The following is a 15,614-nucleotide window of genomic DNA, read 5'->3' on the forward strand; positions in this document are numbered from 1 at the left end:
ACAGAATACAGCATTTTTACAAAAATAGGATTGTGCTTCACACGCAGTTTTGCAACCTTTTTAAAATTTAAGACTATGACATGAACAATTCTCTGTGTCATTAAATATCACAGTGGTGGTTTTCTAAAGCAATTTTGGCCAAAGCTGTGTGGGAGCTGAGTAGTGGGGGCCAGCAGCACACCCCTCCAAAAAGGCCACACGCCCACAGCCCCTTCTCTCAGGACTCCCATCCTTGACTTCTGTGACTGCTGCAGTTCTTTAAAGAGATGCATTTCTTTCCCCCGGGGCCGGAGTCCCTGAACTGTGTCAAGTTCACAGCCTGTCAGTCACGCTTGGGAATTCACTTTCAACATGACTTATTGGGCTGGTTCCCGGCCTGGCTCTTGGGGAACTGTGGGTAACAGAGGCTACCGAGCCAAGCCAGGTAGCCAGAGGCTGGGGGGCACAGCTGAGGAGGTGGTTTTGTAAATAGCATGTTTACATTTTCCGGCTGAGGACTGTTGTCTGAGAGTGGGCAGAGCTGACCTAACCTGAGGGCTCCTGGTGTTCCTGGAATGAAGGAGGCAGGGCCAGGAGGGATGGTTCCATGAGATGACTCTGAGGATGACAGCATCTCCAACCAGAAGTTCCCCTGGATCCCTTGCTCCCCGCTTCTGGTTTCCTTCCCCGGAGACTGAGGCCCGCCAGTGTGGGAGGGGCCCGTGCCCTGAATCCCGCTCTGCTCTGTCTCATTTGTGCCTCTGTCCACAGACCTTTGTGGGCCACGTCAGCTTCTTCAGAGAGGCCGACTTCTCCCCCTCAGTGGCCTTCGCCTCCCTCTCCCTCTTCCACATCCTGGTCACACCGCTGTTCCTGCTGTCCAGCGTGGTCCGGTCCACCGTCAAGGCTCTGGTCAGGTGAGAGGAGGGGTCCGGCCAGGGCGACAGGCTGCTCATGTGTTGGGCCCAGGCTCACTCTGGCGACCACAGTAACCATAGCTGTTTGGTCCCAGGATATGCCTGCCCGTTGATGTGGGCTTTGCTGAAGCTGGTTGTGGTTGGTCAGAGGGACATAGTCAATGTGTAGCTCCCCTCTACACCATCCCTGAGAAGGACTAGCCAAATTTCTTATGTCCTCCAAGGAGAGGGAACTCAATGTCACCTTCAAGACAACTCCATTAAAAAAAAAAAAAATCGACATTGAGCCAAACTTGGTATATCCTCATAAATTCTAACCATTGCTCCAAGTTCTGCCTTCCAGAGCCACTCAGAATGAACATCATCCCTCTCCCACATGATGACAGCCCCGCAGATGTTAGAAGGCATCCTTGAAATCCTTGTCTTCCCCAAGCTGAACACCCGCGGTCTCTCCGTGGGACTCAGCACCTTCACAGTCCCGGTCGGTGAAGAGGCTTTCCCCAAGCACCTGCACCCCCTGTCTCTAACTGGCCTGCACTCTGGGAGGCCCCACTTCAGGGCTCAAGAGCACAGTGGTGACTCTGCCACTCTCCCAGAGGCATCACCTTCTTGGGAGTGAAAGCCTGGAGGTAGAAGGCTGAGGCTCTAGCTGGGGAATGCCACAGCTGGAGTGTGAAGATCTCCCGAGGCCGCTGAACTAGCTTTGTGAAAGCAACGGGCAGGCGTGCCTCTGGGGAGAGCTGGCTATGTCCTTCCTTATCACCAGTGGGACCAGACAGGAACAAACGTCCTCTGTACTCAAACCCCTCCAGCCTTGTGGGAAGTGACATCCCTCTCCTGAACCCTGGCAGGTCTGAGGCAGCTGGCAGGAGGGGTGGCTGTTGGAATGAAGTAGCTGATGGAAAGAGGGTCAAGGATGGAGGGGCATAACACAGCAGAGCTGTGGTCATAGGAGAATCTCACTAGGGAGTAGCTGGCTGGAAAGGGATTAGCTCCCATTTCCAGGATCAACTGTGTTGACTCACTTTTAGTGACATTGTGAAACAACTAATGATCAACCCTCCTCCCCCACCCCTACCCCAGCCGATGATTCTGTGTAGAACCCATATATTCAGAGGTGTTACAGCTATGGGGAATCTCTTGCCTGACCCAGAAGCATTTCTATATAAATACTCCTCATCTCACCTCAGGATAGCTACAGCCTTTTTAAAGGAGACCAGACTCTGGGCTGAAAGTGGGAACATAACACAGCCTGAAGCTTTACCCTAAGTCAGCTCCATCTCCCACTCCTTGCCCCCGCACCACCCCACCAAGCTGTGTTGGAATGGGGACAGAAGGAGAAGCAGGCAGAGGCTGGCAGTCTGCTCCTTGTATGGGGAGAGACTGTATGCTCAGAACAGAGATAGGGGTGGGGTGGCCCCAGGCTGTTGGAAATTTTAGCAAAAGGTGGGATTGTATGAACAATTCTCAAGATTCCCCAGACACCTTGCCCACCCCTAGGGATAAGAGAGAATGAATCAAGTGAAGATTCTGGAACCTCCTCTGAGTTCATAAGGAAATGCTTGGGGTGGAGAATAGCCTTTTCCTCCTTGAGTTGGGAATAATACTTCTTCCACACCTCCCCCAGCAAGATCAAATTATTTAATGGGGATTCAATTATGTGCTTATAAACCATTTAACAGTGTCCGCTGTGTAGTTAGTAGTGATGTCATGTCATGTCTGACTCTTTGTGACCCCATGGTCTGTAGCCTGCCAGGCTCCTCTGTCCATGGAATTCTCCAGGAAAGGGTACTGGAGTGGTTAGCCATTCCCTTCTCCAGTGGATCTTCCTGATCCCAGGATTGAACATGGGTTTCTTGCATTGCAAGCAGATTCTTTACTGTCTGAGCCACCAGGGAAGCCCCAACTCAATGGTTAATAGCCAATCCTAATCCTAACTAACCTGTCAGAACTCCCATAAAGCCCAACACCAACTATCCTTCAGTCTAATAACCAGACTAACCAACTAACTTTAAACTAACCCTAAAACTAGTCAGTCCCTCCTAATCCATGCCCTAACCTACTCCAGCTGACTAGTCAACACTAATAACCCTAGTAACTCCTATTGCCCCCACAGAATGGCCCTGGTCTGTCCCTTCCTGTGTGGGCTTTGTGGGGGCCACAGCTGGAACCTGAAGTCTTCTCAGAACTGCTCTCTCAGGCCTCGCCCTCCTCCCTCTCCCCTCCTCTCTGCCCCCCTGGCAGGGTGAGGGGTGTCTGCGCTTCCTCTGCAGCGTGCAAAAGCTCAGCGAGTTCCTGTCCAGCGCAGAGATCCGTGAGGAGCAGTGTGCTCCGCGAGAACCCGCGCCCCAAGGCCAAGCCAGCAAGTACCAGACGGTGGTAAGTGCCCCCCTGCCCTGCACCCCAACCCCGGTGTATTTCTCTAACGCCTGCAGCTCGAGCCCTGCTGTTGTCCTGCCTCAGCTTCCTTGCACAGCTCCCAGCCCCTGGGCCCTCACCTCCTCTAATAAACTCCAGCCCCTCAAGGTTGTGAACCGCAAGCGTCCAGCCCGGGAGGATTGTCTGGGCCTCACGAACCCACTGCAGAGCCTGGCCCCTGGCACAGATGGGGATGCTGACAACTGCTGTGTCCAGGTGAGTCCTAGACCCTGCATCTCCATGCCCGGCCACCCAGCACCATCTCCACAAGGGAGCACAATGTCTGAAGGACCAGACACCTGGGTCCTGAGCCCTCTGCCCTGGATGGAGGTCACCCTGCCTGCCTGTAGTGTCCATAGGAGCCCTGAGACCAGGGCCAGTGCTTCAGTCTCCACCAAGTGGGGGCACCTGTGGCCATCCTCTGGGGAGGGTGCCTCAGGTAGAGGTCTGCATGAGAAGGCCATGCTCCAACTCCCCTGCCTTGGAGGTGGACTGGAATCAGTGTGTGTTTTGTTTTGTTTTTGCTTTCATCGGGGAGGGGAGGCAAGACTATTCACACCAAACTCAGCTGCCTTTCTGTTCTCTTCTGGTCGGTGGGGTGCCCCTAATGAAGATCATTGGAGGCTTCTTCACGTGGACCCCCGATGGAATCCCCACACTGTCCAACATCACCATCCGCATCCCCCGAGGTATGACCCGGCTCACACCTCCATCATGGTCTAGGGGTGTCCCCCTCAGAATCATGTCTGAAGTGCCCCCTCCCCATGTTCCACTGAATGACGAGGAGAGAAAAAGAAAAATCAGGACCAATTGAGCAGCTGCTGTATGTGCACTCTTGGTGGGTACTCTGGGGTACGAAGGCTAGAGAGGGGCTGGGCTCCTTCCTCGGGGAGTCCAGGTGCTTGGTGGGAGAGCAGCAGCAAGGACAGGGCAGGACAGCGGGGTCTTGATGTCAAACCATCTGTTGCAGACAGAGTGGGTGCTTCACAAAAGGAAAAGTGATCCCCAGTAGCCAGGGAAAGCATTGTGAAAGAGCTGGGGACTCCGAGAATGAGCAGGGTCCTTCAGGCCGTGAGCAGGGTAGACAGTTGGGCAGAAGCAGCAGCTTGAGCAAAGCATGGGAAGGAGAAGGATAGGGTGGCCTTTGTGGGGACCAAGAGGCACTGAGCTCACACTGGAGAGCACTGGAGAGAGACGTAGGCCCTCAGGAAAGGGCAGGGAATTAGTAGTAGAAGAACATGGGGAGCCAGAGATAGGGTGTGGGTTTCCAGAAGGAAAGGCTCAAAGGAGGAAAGGACTCCCTGGGGATTCTAGACAGGAGAAGAGCAGATGGGGGCCCTAGAGTTGGGTTGCTGCCTGTCTGTCTGGGTGGTAGTTGTTCAGACTCTCTCTGGCCTCCGCTCCCCCTGCTGCCCTCCCTCCCTGCAGGTCAGCTGACCATGATCGTGGGGCAGGTGGGCTGCGGCAAGTCCTCGCTCCTCCTCGCCACCCTGGGGGAGATGCAGAAGCTCTCGGGGGCCGTCTTCTGGAACAGGTACTGTGTGCACCTTCCGGGCTCAGTCAGTGGAAAGGCAGCAGCAGGTGGGCAGCCCTCCTCGCAGCCGTTCTCAGTGCAGGGTGCATCATGCGTGTATTGAGTGTGTTCCATGAGCGCTCAGTGAAACCAGTTACTTGTTACTCTCGTTACCATCATTAGCATTAGCCCTCACTATGTGCCAAGGACTTCCCTGCTGGCTCAGATGGCAAAGAATCTGCCTGCAATGCAGGCACCTAGGTTCGATCCCTGGGTCGGGAAGATCCCCTGGAGAAGGAAATGGCAACCCACTCCAGTATTCTTGCCTGGGAAATCCCATGGACAGAGGAGCTTGGCGGGCTACAGTCCCTGGGGTCACAAAGAGTCGGACACGACTGAGTGACTAACACTTTCACTATGTGCCAGGTACTTTGCCAAGTCCTCTGCACACACTATTTCATTTAATTCTTACGAAAACCAGCAAGGTGAGTACTGTTAACAGATCTCATTTTGGACAGAAGGGCCAAACGATTTGCCCTAATTCACCTACCCAATTAGTGGCAAAGCTGGAATTCAAACTCAGTTCTGTTTGACTCCAAACTCCATGTTCACTCGGCTGCACTGCCCCCCACTGCGGGGATCCATAACATGAACGTTGGTTTCTGGCTTGGTTATCAGCAAAGCTGATACAGACCAGTCAGTGCGTATTTCAAGGAACCAGAGATAAATCAGGCAAATGTGGGATTCTGTGCAAAGATCACTGTCTCAATTAAAGAGCCGAACCCCAGCCTGAGTCAATCATGAATCTATTATTTATGGCTATCTATTTCCCCAAAGCACTTGAAACTAGTTGATTAAAGATACATAAATGATAAAACCTTTTTTAAAAGCAAGAAAAGAAGAGCCAAGAAATGAAGAGGGTGGGAAAACTGTTCAGAAACCTGGGCAGAACACGGCTACTGCAGTCAACATGTAACCTGGGTTGGAGTCCACCACTCTCTGCCCCCCAACACCTCCCTGCCCCCAAGTATCCAAGAGAAAGAGGGATATGATCAAGGTTTAAGGAATAAAAGTCGAGGCCAATTCAACAGAGGACAGACTTTCCCTAGCAATCATTTCTAGGGGCAAATTAGCATTCAGGATGTCAGGTTTTTTCACCAACTTGAGAGCAGACTGAGGAGAGAGAGAGGCCTTGGGACAGGCCCCCCCATCTCCTGCTTTTCCAAAATGCCCCTGAACAGGGCACTCAACAAATGGCAAGTTTCCTTCCTCAACGGGGCTATGGGCTGGCAATGAGCTCCTTGGGTTTCCTATAACTTCAGACTCAGGAACCTTAATTCCACTGGGAATATGTTGTGTCTGGGGGCACAGGGTCTCTGCCTCCATTCCCCATCTTATTCAGGTGTTTCTCAACACAGCCTGACTGGAAAGGTCCAGGCATTGGATTGCCAGAGCCTGGTGCCAACTGCTTCTCAGGGCTTTGGAGGGAGGAGTCCTGCCACTGGCTGCCTGTGTATATCTGTGACAGGAAGACAGGAAACCCCAGTGAACTGTGAGCCGAACAGAACAACTGCTAGTCACTGCGCACCCGCTCTGCGCAGGCCCTTGGCTAGGTGCACTGCACACATGAGCTCATTGGATCCTCCGGCTGGGTGCTATTACCCCATTTCACAGAAGTAGGAACTGAGGACATCGAGGTGGGGTGACATGCTCAGCATGTGGACCAGAGTCCCAAGCCTGGACTCTTTCCCTCAAGCCTGCCTGCTGCCTTGGGCTGGGGTGCCTTGGGTCTTAGCTCCAGAGATTATTCTCCAATTTCCATGTAGAGGGCAAGCTGGATCCTCTCAGGACAGGGTGGGATTTCCTGGATGGGATTACACTGCTCAGAGACTGGGGTCACTCCTGGATTCCCATTTCTGCATCTGGCTCAGCCCTCTCTGAGCCTGTCCCCTTTGTCCCACTTCCTTCATCTCCTCCCCACCCTGCTCACCCTCGCGTGCCCTTTCACACCAGCATCAGACCTCTCTGTCCTCTGCAGAGGCCTCAGCCTCAGCTCCCACCTCCTCTCCAAGCTCTCAGGGTCTGACTGCTCCTCCTTTCTCTTTGGAAGCCTCTGCTCCAGCCCCAGGGGGTCTCTCCAGGGAGTTAGAGCAGCTCTTTTGTGCAAGATTACTGTGTAAGGTACTTTATTTACTTCATTGTCTTGGTCACTCTTCACCAAACTCTATGAGGCAGGCGTTCTCATTATCCCCATTTAACAGATGAGAAAATCTGCACCAGCCCCAGGGGGTTCAGGGTCCTCTCCAGGGAGTTGGAGCGGCTCTTGTGTGCAAGATTACTGTGTAAGGCACTTTATTTACTTCATTGTCTTGGTCAGTCTTCACCAAATTCTATGAGGCAGGCGTTCTCATTATCCCCATTTAACAGATGAGAAAACTGAGGTGAAGCAGGTTGCCCTGAGCCACCCAGCTCTTAAATGGCAGAAGTGGAATGTACACTTAAGTAGTGCTCAAGTGCATGTGCTTTCCACTGTGTGCTGAGAGAGAAGGGGCTGGAGATCAACATGAAGAAACAGCCAGCCTGACGTTCAAGGCCAGCAGCCGCTATGGCTGTGATACCCTGCCCCCCGACCCCAGCAGAACCACCACATCGCTGCTCACAGCTCTGTCTGCATGGACACTCACTCTCCTCAACAGGCAGCTTGGGCCCTACATCCTAGTTCTGTTTGAGGCTCAGGGAGGATCTCATGTCTCCTGAAGCTACTTTGTGGCAGTTTCCCTCCCAAGCATAGCGAGCACGTCAGGGTAGCCTGCAGCCCACCCTGAGAAGCTGTGAGAATTCATTCATGACTCAGCTTGTGCTCTGGTTTCTCTGCATTGGTGTATTTACTCGCCACATATTTATCGAGTGCCTGCTATACGCCAGACCTCAGGCACAGCAATAGGAATGCAAAGATCATGAAGACGTGGCCCTGCTTCCAAAGGAGGGGAACAGATATCCAGTGCCATGGTGCCACCTCATGCCACCATCAAGCACAGAGGAAGAGTGAACTCTGAGGTCAAGGGGGAAAGACTCATGTGGACATGGTATCTGAGTTTTGAGGGACCCTTGTGGCTTCATCAGATGGAAGAAGCAGGGGTGGGAGGGGAAGATGTTCCAGGCAGGAGTATCAGGGTGGGCAAAGGCATGCTGATGTGAGAGGATGTGGTTCTGGTGCCTGGAACAGTGGGTGTGAGGGGCGCTGGTGAAGGTCAGAACTGAAATGTAGGCTGAGCTGAGGTCAGATACCCTGTGTGCCAGGCCCAGGAAATAAGATTTAGTCTGAAGGCTGTAGAAGAAAGGTACTGATGATACAGGATGAGGGATGGGAGAGAGAGAGGCCACAGGAAGGGAGACCAGCCCCGAGCTCATTACAGTAACTGGAAGGAGTAGGCTGGCCGGACATGGCTCATTGGCTTCATCTGCTCTCAGAATCCTGGCTTGTACACAGCTCTGCCTGGCCCACCTACGCTGGGCAGTGAGTTAAGTGTACGGGCTGTTTGTTGAGGGCCCTTCTATGTTACTTGCAGGAGCTCCATGCCTCAGACCTTGGGCGCCAGGTCTGCAGGGAGATGATGCACTTGCAAAATGAACCAAGAGCAAAATAGTGTTTGACCCAGCAGCCCCTCCCGAGGGCCTGCCTGTTTGCAGCCAGAGGTGAGGGCGATGCCAGGTTGCTCCCATATATTTTTTAATCCATACCAGGGCTGAGACCTGGTAACCAGGCAGCCAGAAAGAGTCCCAGGAGGCCCAAGGCAGAGATTTGGGGGAATAGGAGGCACACAACAGAGAATGCTCTGGGATACAGGTTTGTGTGTGCACCATTCATTTATTCCTTCCCTGAACAAGATGAGCAGTACTGCTGAGCGCATAGGATCAGAAGTTCAGGAGGCAGGCTGCCCGAGTTCAGATCTGGACTCCATCCTCTGGGAAATTCTGTGACCCTTCTGCACCAGTTTCCCCTTATTACCCACGGAGTTAATGTGAGGCTTAACCTGGCACATACCAAGTGCCCTATAAATATTAGTGTAAATATTATTCTTTGACAATGTACTTCTATGCCAGGAAAAAAATTCCCCTATTGCTCTTTAATTATACCCCAGCCTGTCTCCCAGGAGAGACTGCAGTGAGCTCCCTGGGGACAAAGATCATATCTTATTTGTCTCTCTGTATCTACAGTGCCTTTGCTAAATGAATGAACTGGGAACAGTTTATGACCTTTAGGAGACTGCCATTAAATACGTCTTTATGTCTCTCTCCTTCCCACACACCTTGGCCCAGGCTGTTTCCCTCACCCATAATTCTACCACCCAACTTTTCCACCAACATTTAGAATGTACACATCCTCTTTGTGTGGCCTCATATCGCATGCTTGTGTGTCTGTCTCCCCCAGGACACTGGGCTCCTTGGAGGTGGGGCTGGAGGGTTATTCCAATGCGGTGCCCACACGGGATATGTATTTTGTGAGCCACTCTGTGTAAGCTACAAAGGAGAAGACCTGGCCCCACCCTCAGGGGGCTCACCAGTCTTAGGTGGACAGAAGCCTGTGGGGGACCCGGAGTCCAGGGGTAACGCCCTGAATTCCAGGCTGAAGAATTACTGTGGCTGCACTGAGAAGATCCCACACATCAGCTGCTGGGCTCCAGGTCTCTGGGAAAACTGTGCAGCTTTCAAAATTCTCTCTAATGATACTCGCCTGCCCCAGCCCAGCTCTGTGCTCTGATGCACCATTAACCTGGAATTTGCAAACTCTTTCCTTGATCATTAAGAGAAAAACATTCTGATAAGCGGTCAAAATTAGCAGATATACTCTAGTGAAGTTCTTTCTTTGGAAATAAAAAAAGAGAACCATTAGTGTCCACAGTAGATTGATTTTAGATGTCCCCCGGGAGCCAGCAGGAAGCAGGGATCCGAGAAAAACTTAGGAGTGAGGGCCCAGCTCCCCACCAGGAACTGCAAACTGGCCTCACTGGAGCTCCCTGCTGCTCCTGCCACCCGCTAGGGTGTGGGCCCGGGCCCTGCTTTCTCTCAGACACTCTCAGAACATTGCTGCCTTGTGGTGGTTGGGTGTGAAGGCTGCTTCCTGAGACGCCTGATTCCCCAGGGGTGAAAAACAGCTCCTCTTAGATTTCCCTGGTGGTCCAATGGTTAAGACTCTGTCTTCCAATACAGGGGGTGTGGGTTCAATCCCTGGTCAGGGAACTTAAGATCCCGCATGCTGCAGAGTGTGGCCAAATGCAAAAAAAAGTAGGCTCCTCTCAGCATAGCCTTGTGATCCATCTGTTAATACAGTCCCTGGAGCCTTTGGGGAGTTAGGTCAGGAGCTCAAGGACACCCCAGGCTTCCTTGGCAGTTGTGGAGAGATGGTGGGCAGACAGAAGGGGCGCTGTGTGAACGTGAGCCTGCCTTGAGAACGGGATGATCTCTGGCTGTCGTTCTCACTCTGCCTCTCAATAGCTGTGTGGCGTTGAGCAGGTTATTTCACTGGTCTGAGCTGTAGTTTCCTCATCTGAACAATAGCAAAAACCCTTTCCTCCCTCAGAGATTTGGCATTGGGACCCAGTGACCTCAATTGGAAAGGGCACTGTGGGTGAAAGGTTACATTTCAGAGCAGCAATAAGTATCTCTGGGGCGGGATGTATGGACCGTGGAGACCTGTAAGGCCTAATTTGCCCTTCCAACCTCAGTCCCCACAGCTTTCCTCTGTGTTTATTGTTGGGGGTCTTAGATGAGTGTTGGGGCCTTTGGATTCCTCCTCTGTCTGCACCTTTGAAACCAAACACTGAGCTGAAAGGATGGTCTCCCCACGCCCCTACTCCATCCCTCATTCTCAAACCCCATCCTCATCTTTCCCTCCAACCAACTCTGAGCTGTGCTGTTAATACATTCTCCCAGTGTCACGGTGAGGTTCCTACCATGACCTCAATTTTATAGGTAAGGAAACAAGGCTACCTAAGTAAAGGGACTTGCCTAAGATTTCACAACCAGTGAGTAGAGAAGCCCCTCAGATACGGACTTTCCAGCCCATGTTCCTTCCGCTTCTCTCACTGCCTGCACTTGTGCTAGCTCCTCCTCCAGCCCGGAATTCCCTCCTTCCACTCCCAGTCTCAATCCTTCTCTCTTTGAGGTTCCATTCACCTGTAACTTCTATGAGCCCGTCCTCACTTTCTCAGATTTCTTCCTCCTCCAAACTACTTGTAAATATACATTTGGACTTACCTGGTGGTCCAGTAGTTAACACTTTGCCTTCCAATGCAGGGGGTCCTTGGTCTTTTGATCCTTGGTCAGGAAGCTAAGATCTCACATGCCTCGCAGCCAAAAAGCCAAAACATGAACCAGAAGCAATATTGTAACAAATTCAAAAAAAGACTTTAAAATAGTCCACATCAAAAAAAAAAATCTTTTAAAAAAGTATAGTTTTCTCTGATTCTAAAAGAATGTACATTGAATAAGAAAAGAAGCAAGTGTAAAGAGGGCAAAAACCACCTAATATGAACACATACAATATCCACCACCCAGAAGTTTCCAGTCTTTTTTCTGCATGTTTGCATATGTGTTTGTATACTTTTCTCCCAAAGTTCTATAGCAGTTTCTTGCTCCTACTTTTCTTTTGGCCTCTATAGCTTTCTGACTTCTGTATGTGTGGGATTCACTCTGCCAGTCCATGAGCCATTTGAGGGCAGGCTCTGGGCCATGATTCAGGTTGGTGTGCACTCAGGGACCCAGCTCCCAGCTGGCTGCAGAGAAGGAGGTGGGTCAGAGAACTGGAGAGATAATCTTCTTAGCTCAGTGTTTGGTCCCAAAAGTGCAGGCAGAGGAGGAACACTCCTTTAATAGCCCAGCAATCAATGGGAGGAAGCGCATGCCATGTGTACCCTTCTTTACTTTTCAGATTAAGAAATACATATACAACAAGGAGGCTCATTCTAGAAAGGCTGGAACTATGCTGGAAAGAGGAGACGATGAACCTGGATTCACACCACAGGCTCCCTTCTCCCTAGCTCTGACCTTTGGGTACATCAGGCAAACTCTAAGCCTTGGTTTTTCTGTAAGATAGAAAACCTCTTTATAGAGTTGTGAGGATGAAACCATGGATACAAACAACTGCACACAATGCCTCACGTTGAGTGCCAGCCCCCCTCCCTTCCTTCCTCCCAAATAATTAAAGATGTCTGTTATCAACCTCCATTTATAACAGATCTCCCATATGCTAAGCCCTGTGGGGGCTAAAAAAGATGCTCTTCCTGCCTTAAAATCCCACTGGGGATAAACGACTTACACAGGGACTTATTAGAGGGGAAAGTAGTCCATTATAAGGGCTAATTGAGCAGCCCAGATAATGATGCAAACTGAGTTAGAGCCGAAGGAGCACCCTGTGTCCCGGGGTCCTTGGGGAGGCCACAGATGTGCTTCCCTCCGGATAAACAACAGCCTTTGCAACTCTGGAAGCAGTCAAAGCAGAAGACTGCAGAGATAAGCTTCTCTGGGCTGTGGACGCAGAGTTAGAATTTGGAAGCTTGGGTTTTTTATCTGTTTCATGTTACCAGCTTGTCCATAAATCACAGCAATCTGATGATTAAGCAATACGAGTTAGGTTGAGTTGAGAGAATGAAGTGAAACTAATAAAGATCGAAGAATAAGATCATAGGGAGTTGGTGATTATATACTCATCAAGGTCTCAATTAAGTTCTGCCCCTCAGCAGAGGACAGAAGAGAATTTCATCTGTCTTCTTCCCATCCCTGTTTCTATCCATCCTGATTTTCCTTGCAAGAAATTTATCAGAGCTATGGCCTGGGTAGTCATAGTGAGGCAATATAACATAGTCATTAAGAGCATGGAGCTTTGGAATCAGACAAATCTATTTCCTCTGCTATTTGCTGGATGTGTGACTTTGGACAAGTTACTTAGACTCTCAAAAATCTCCTTGTCTTTAAAGAGACTTTCCTTGTCCATAAAGAGACCTCTTCCATATGGTTTTTTTGAACTTTAAAATAGATAATAGTATTGCAGTGCTAAACTCCGGTAGATAGTGAAGGCCAGGGAAGCCTGGTGTCCTGCAGTCTATGGGGTCACAAAGAGTCAGACACGACTGAGCAACTGAACTGAACTGATTGCAATGCTTATCACTGTGCTTGTCAAGATTATAATAAATGTTAGCTGGTTTTATTAAAGTAATATCTGCATGAAAACAGAACAGATTGATTTTCCCCAAATGTGCATGTCAGATGTACACACTTCATTGGCAGAAGGTTGCTTCTGGAAGGTTGGAAGGTGGCCTGGGGCAAGAGAAAGAGCACTAGCAAAGTTGGCACCAAAATTCAGGTCACTTCACAGTGTTTTTCAAAAAAAATTTTTTACTATAATTCACAGTATGAGATGCATTTTATACCACAGTCTGCTACATTTATGCACTGATAGGCGAGAAAAAATTTTACACAAAGAATACACATCTTGACCACATGTGGTACAAACTGGTTTTGGGGTGGGGGAATTGTATGTTGGTTTGTTTTAGCGCAGTTGCAGTTTACTTATTTCGGACCCTATATTGGGTTCCAATCCACAGTTTGAAAACACTGTATGAAATGATTATGACCTTGGGAAAGTCACTTTCCCTCTCTGAGCTTTAGTTTTCCCAACTAAAAGCCCGTCCTGACACCAAGCCAGCCTCGCTGCTGCTGAGAGTGGTGCCAGGGGCACTGATGAAGCCCTTGCTGCTTGGAGGACGCCCATCCAGGGCCTGTGGGAGGGACAGACGTTGAGAAGCCACTTGGGGACACTGGGGATGGGTGGGAGGGGTGGGGATTGTGGAGGTTGCTTCTCCCCAAAGACACAATGTGATCTAAATAAAGGCAGTGGGCGGGGGAGAAGTAACTGGCGGTGTTTTTTCCCATTTGTGCCCCAGCAGCCTTCCTGACAGCGAGACGGGAGAAGACCCCAGGTACAGCCTTGGGACTGGGTTGGAAGTGGGTCCCCAATAAAGGGAAGGAGCTTGGGGGGATTCCCTGGTGGTTCAATGGTTAAGACTCCACGCTTCCACTGCAAGCGACACAGGTTCAACCCCTGATCAGGGAACGAAGATCCCAAATGCCACGCTGTGTGACCAATTTTAAAAAAGGAAGAAGAGGGAATACAGGGGAGGAAAGTAGTTTTAAAAAAATGGGGGGGGGGAGGGGCTAGGCAGGGTGTGTGGGGCGGGGAGGGGTGCTAAGGATAGATTCAGGGCTGTATAGTCCACATACACTTAGAGACATGAAGCCCTATAACACGTGAGGCATGCATTCTCAAAGAGGGAAACATCTGGTACTGGAGAGGAAAAACTTAGATATTCCAATGTTTTGTGGCTCTCCAAAGGGCCACAGTATATAAGCAGACATACAGTAGATCTGTGGTTTTAAAATTTCATAGAGGATAGAGTCAGAGAGCGGATTAGTGGGAAGGGAGGAAGGCGATGACTGCTAATGGGTATGGCTTCTTTCAGGGGTGATGAAGATGTTGTGGATTTAGACAGCAGTGGTGGCTGCACAAACTTGTGAATATAATTTTTTTTTTAAACCCACTGAATTGGAAAATAAATGCGGCAGGGAAAGGACAATTAGAAAAAATACGTCTAAAATGGCCCTGTGGTGATCCAAAAAAAAAGTTGAGAAACAAAGCTATAAGGAGAGGAGATGGTTATCCCCGAGGCCAGACAGGAAATTCAGCCTGTTGCTTTATGTTCTATGTGCTTTATGTTCTGGTTGTCTAAAACATCCAAGTGAAATAGATTAATGTGGCTGCAAGACCTTCAAAACCCTCCCTAAGCACACTTCTTTCAAGACAATCGAGACACACTGGAGGAGGTGGGAAGTCAGGACTGGGAAGGTTGACTTGACCTTGTAAATCAGTGTAAGTGTCTGGCCTTCACTCCCCAACTCCACAGAGGTTTCACATCCCCACATTTTCTCTGCCGTTTCTCCCACCTTGTCACCAAGTGCCAGGGCCTGATGACAGCCCAGCCTCTCTAGCCATAGTGACCGTAACTCTTGAGCCAAAAAGCAGACCTCACGGTATGTGACAAGTGTGAACATGTGGACAAGAGCAACAGGGCAGAATATTTGACACCGGAGCAGCTGGGGTCCGTCCAGGCCACATGGCCACCACAGCTGACCCTGTCCCTCTGAGTGAATCTCCTAGGCTCCACGGTTGTCTTCTGGGAATCACACTTGGAGCGCTTCTCAGCCCTGCAGGTGCCACCCTGAGTTGCATCAGCTGTGGGTTCCCACCCCCAGACTCGCAGGCACCCATGGTCCCACCTGGGCTGGCTGCTGTCAGAGTGCACTCCCTGCTCCAGCTGTCTGTGCAGCCGTGTCAGCCCATGAGCTCGGCCAGTGCATCCGAGCCCTGGCTCAGAGGCTGGGTCTGCAGGAACCATGAGTTGGGCCTCAGACTCCCCTGACGTAGGAAGACCCCCACCACCGTGAGCCTACACCCAACGTGCCTTCGCTCCACTCTCCCTTGTAATTTCACACACCCCGATTGTATTCAGGCAGTGGAGGCTCCCCAGGGGGACCTGTGGCATTTGTGGCTGCAGACTCCGTCTCAGGGGTCATCAAGGCCCTCATGCTGGGTCTGAAGGAGCTGAGAATGTCTATGGCATGCTCAGTCCATGTGGGTGAACCCTGAATGTATGTCTTTCCCTCCCTGCTGCAGCCCCGAGCGGGAGACGGTGGCCGACGCTGACGTCAGGTACTGTGACCCCGAGCACTGC

The 15,614-nt window shown here is 50.8% G+C and overlaps 1 protein-coding gene across 5 annotated transcripts in view; it reads left to right on the forward strand.

Moving 5' to 3' along the window:
* The window catches only part of ABCC8 (ATP binding cassette subfamily C member 8), a 79,090-nt gene that overhangs the window by 41,853 nt on the left and 21,623 nt on the right, over positions 1–15,614 (forward strand). For 3 of the 5 annotated variants that reach the window (XM_005216038.5, XM_005216041.5, XM_005216040.5), the window contains 7 exons: positions 751–896; positions 3,170–3,275; positions 3,414–3,530; positions 3,928–4,003; positions 4,743–4,848; positions 13,770–13,805; positions 15,557–15,592. In XM_005216038.5, coding sequence (XP_005216095.1) covers positions 751–896; positions 3,170–3,275; positions 3,414–3,530; positions 3,928–4,003; positions 4,743–4,848; positions 13,770–13,805; positions 15,557–15,592 — 623 coding nt within the window. The remainder of the gene's footprint in view (positions 1–750; positions 897–3,169; positions 3,276–3,413; positions 3,531–3,927; positions 4,004–4,742; positions 4,849–13,769; positions 13,806–15,556; positions 15,593–15,614) is intronic. The other 2 variants (XM_010812502.4, NM_001205610.3) reach the window with 1 other exon arrangement.

Source organism: Bos taurus, chromosome 15 (assembly GCF_002263795.3).
Source record: "Bos taurus isolate L1 Dominette 01449 registration number 42190680 breed Hereford chromosome 15, ARS-UCD2.0, whole genome shotgun sequence".
In the NCBI taxonomy this organism is placed as follows: domain Eukaryota; kingdom Metazoa; phylum Chordata; class Mammalia; order Artiodactyla; family Bovidae; genus Bos; species Bos taurus.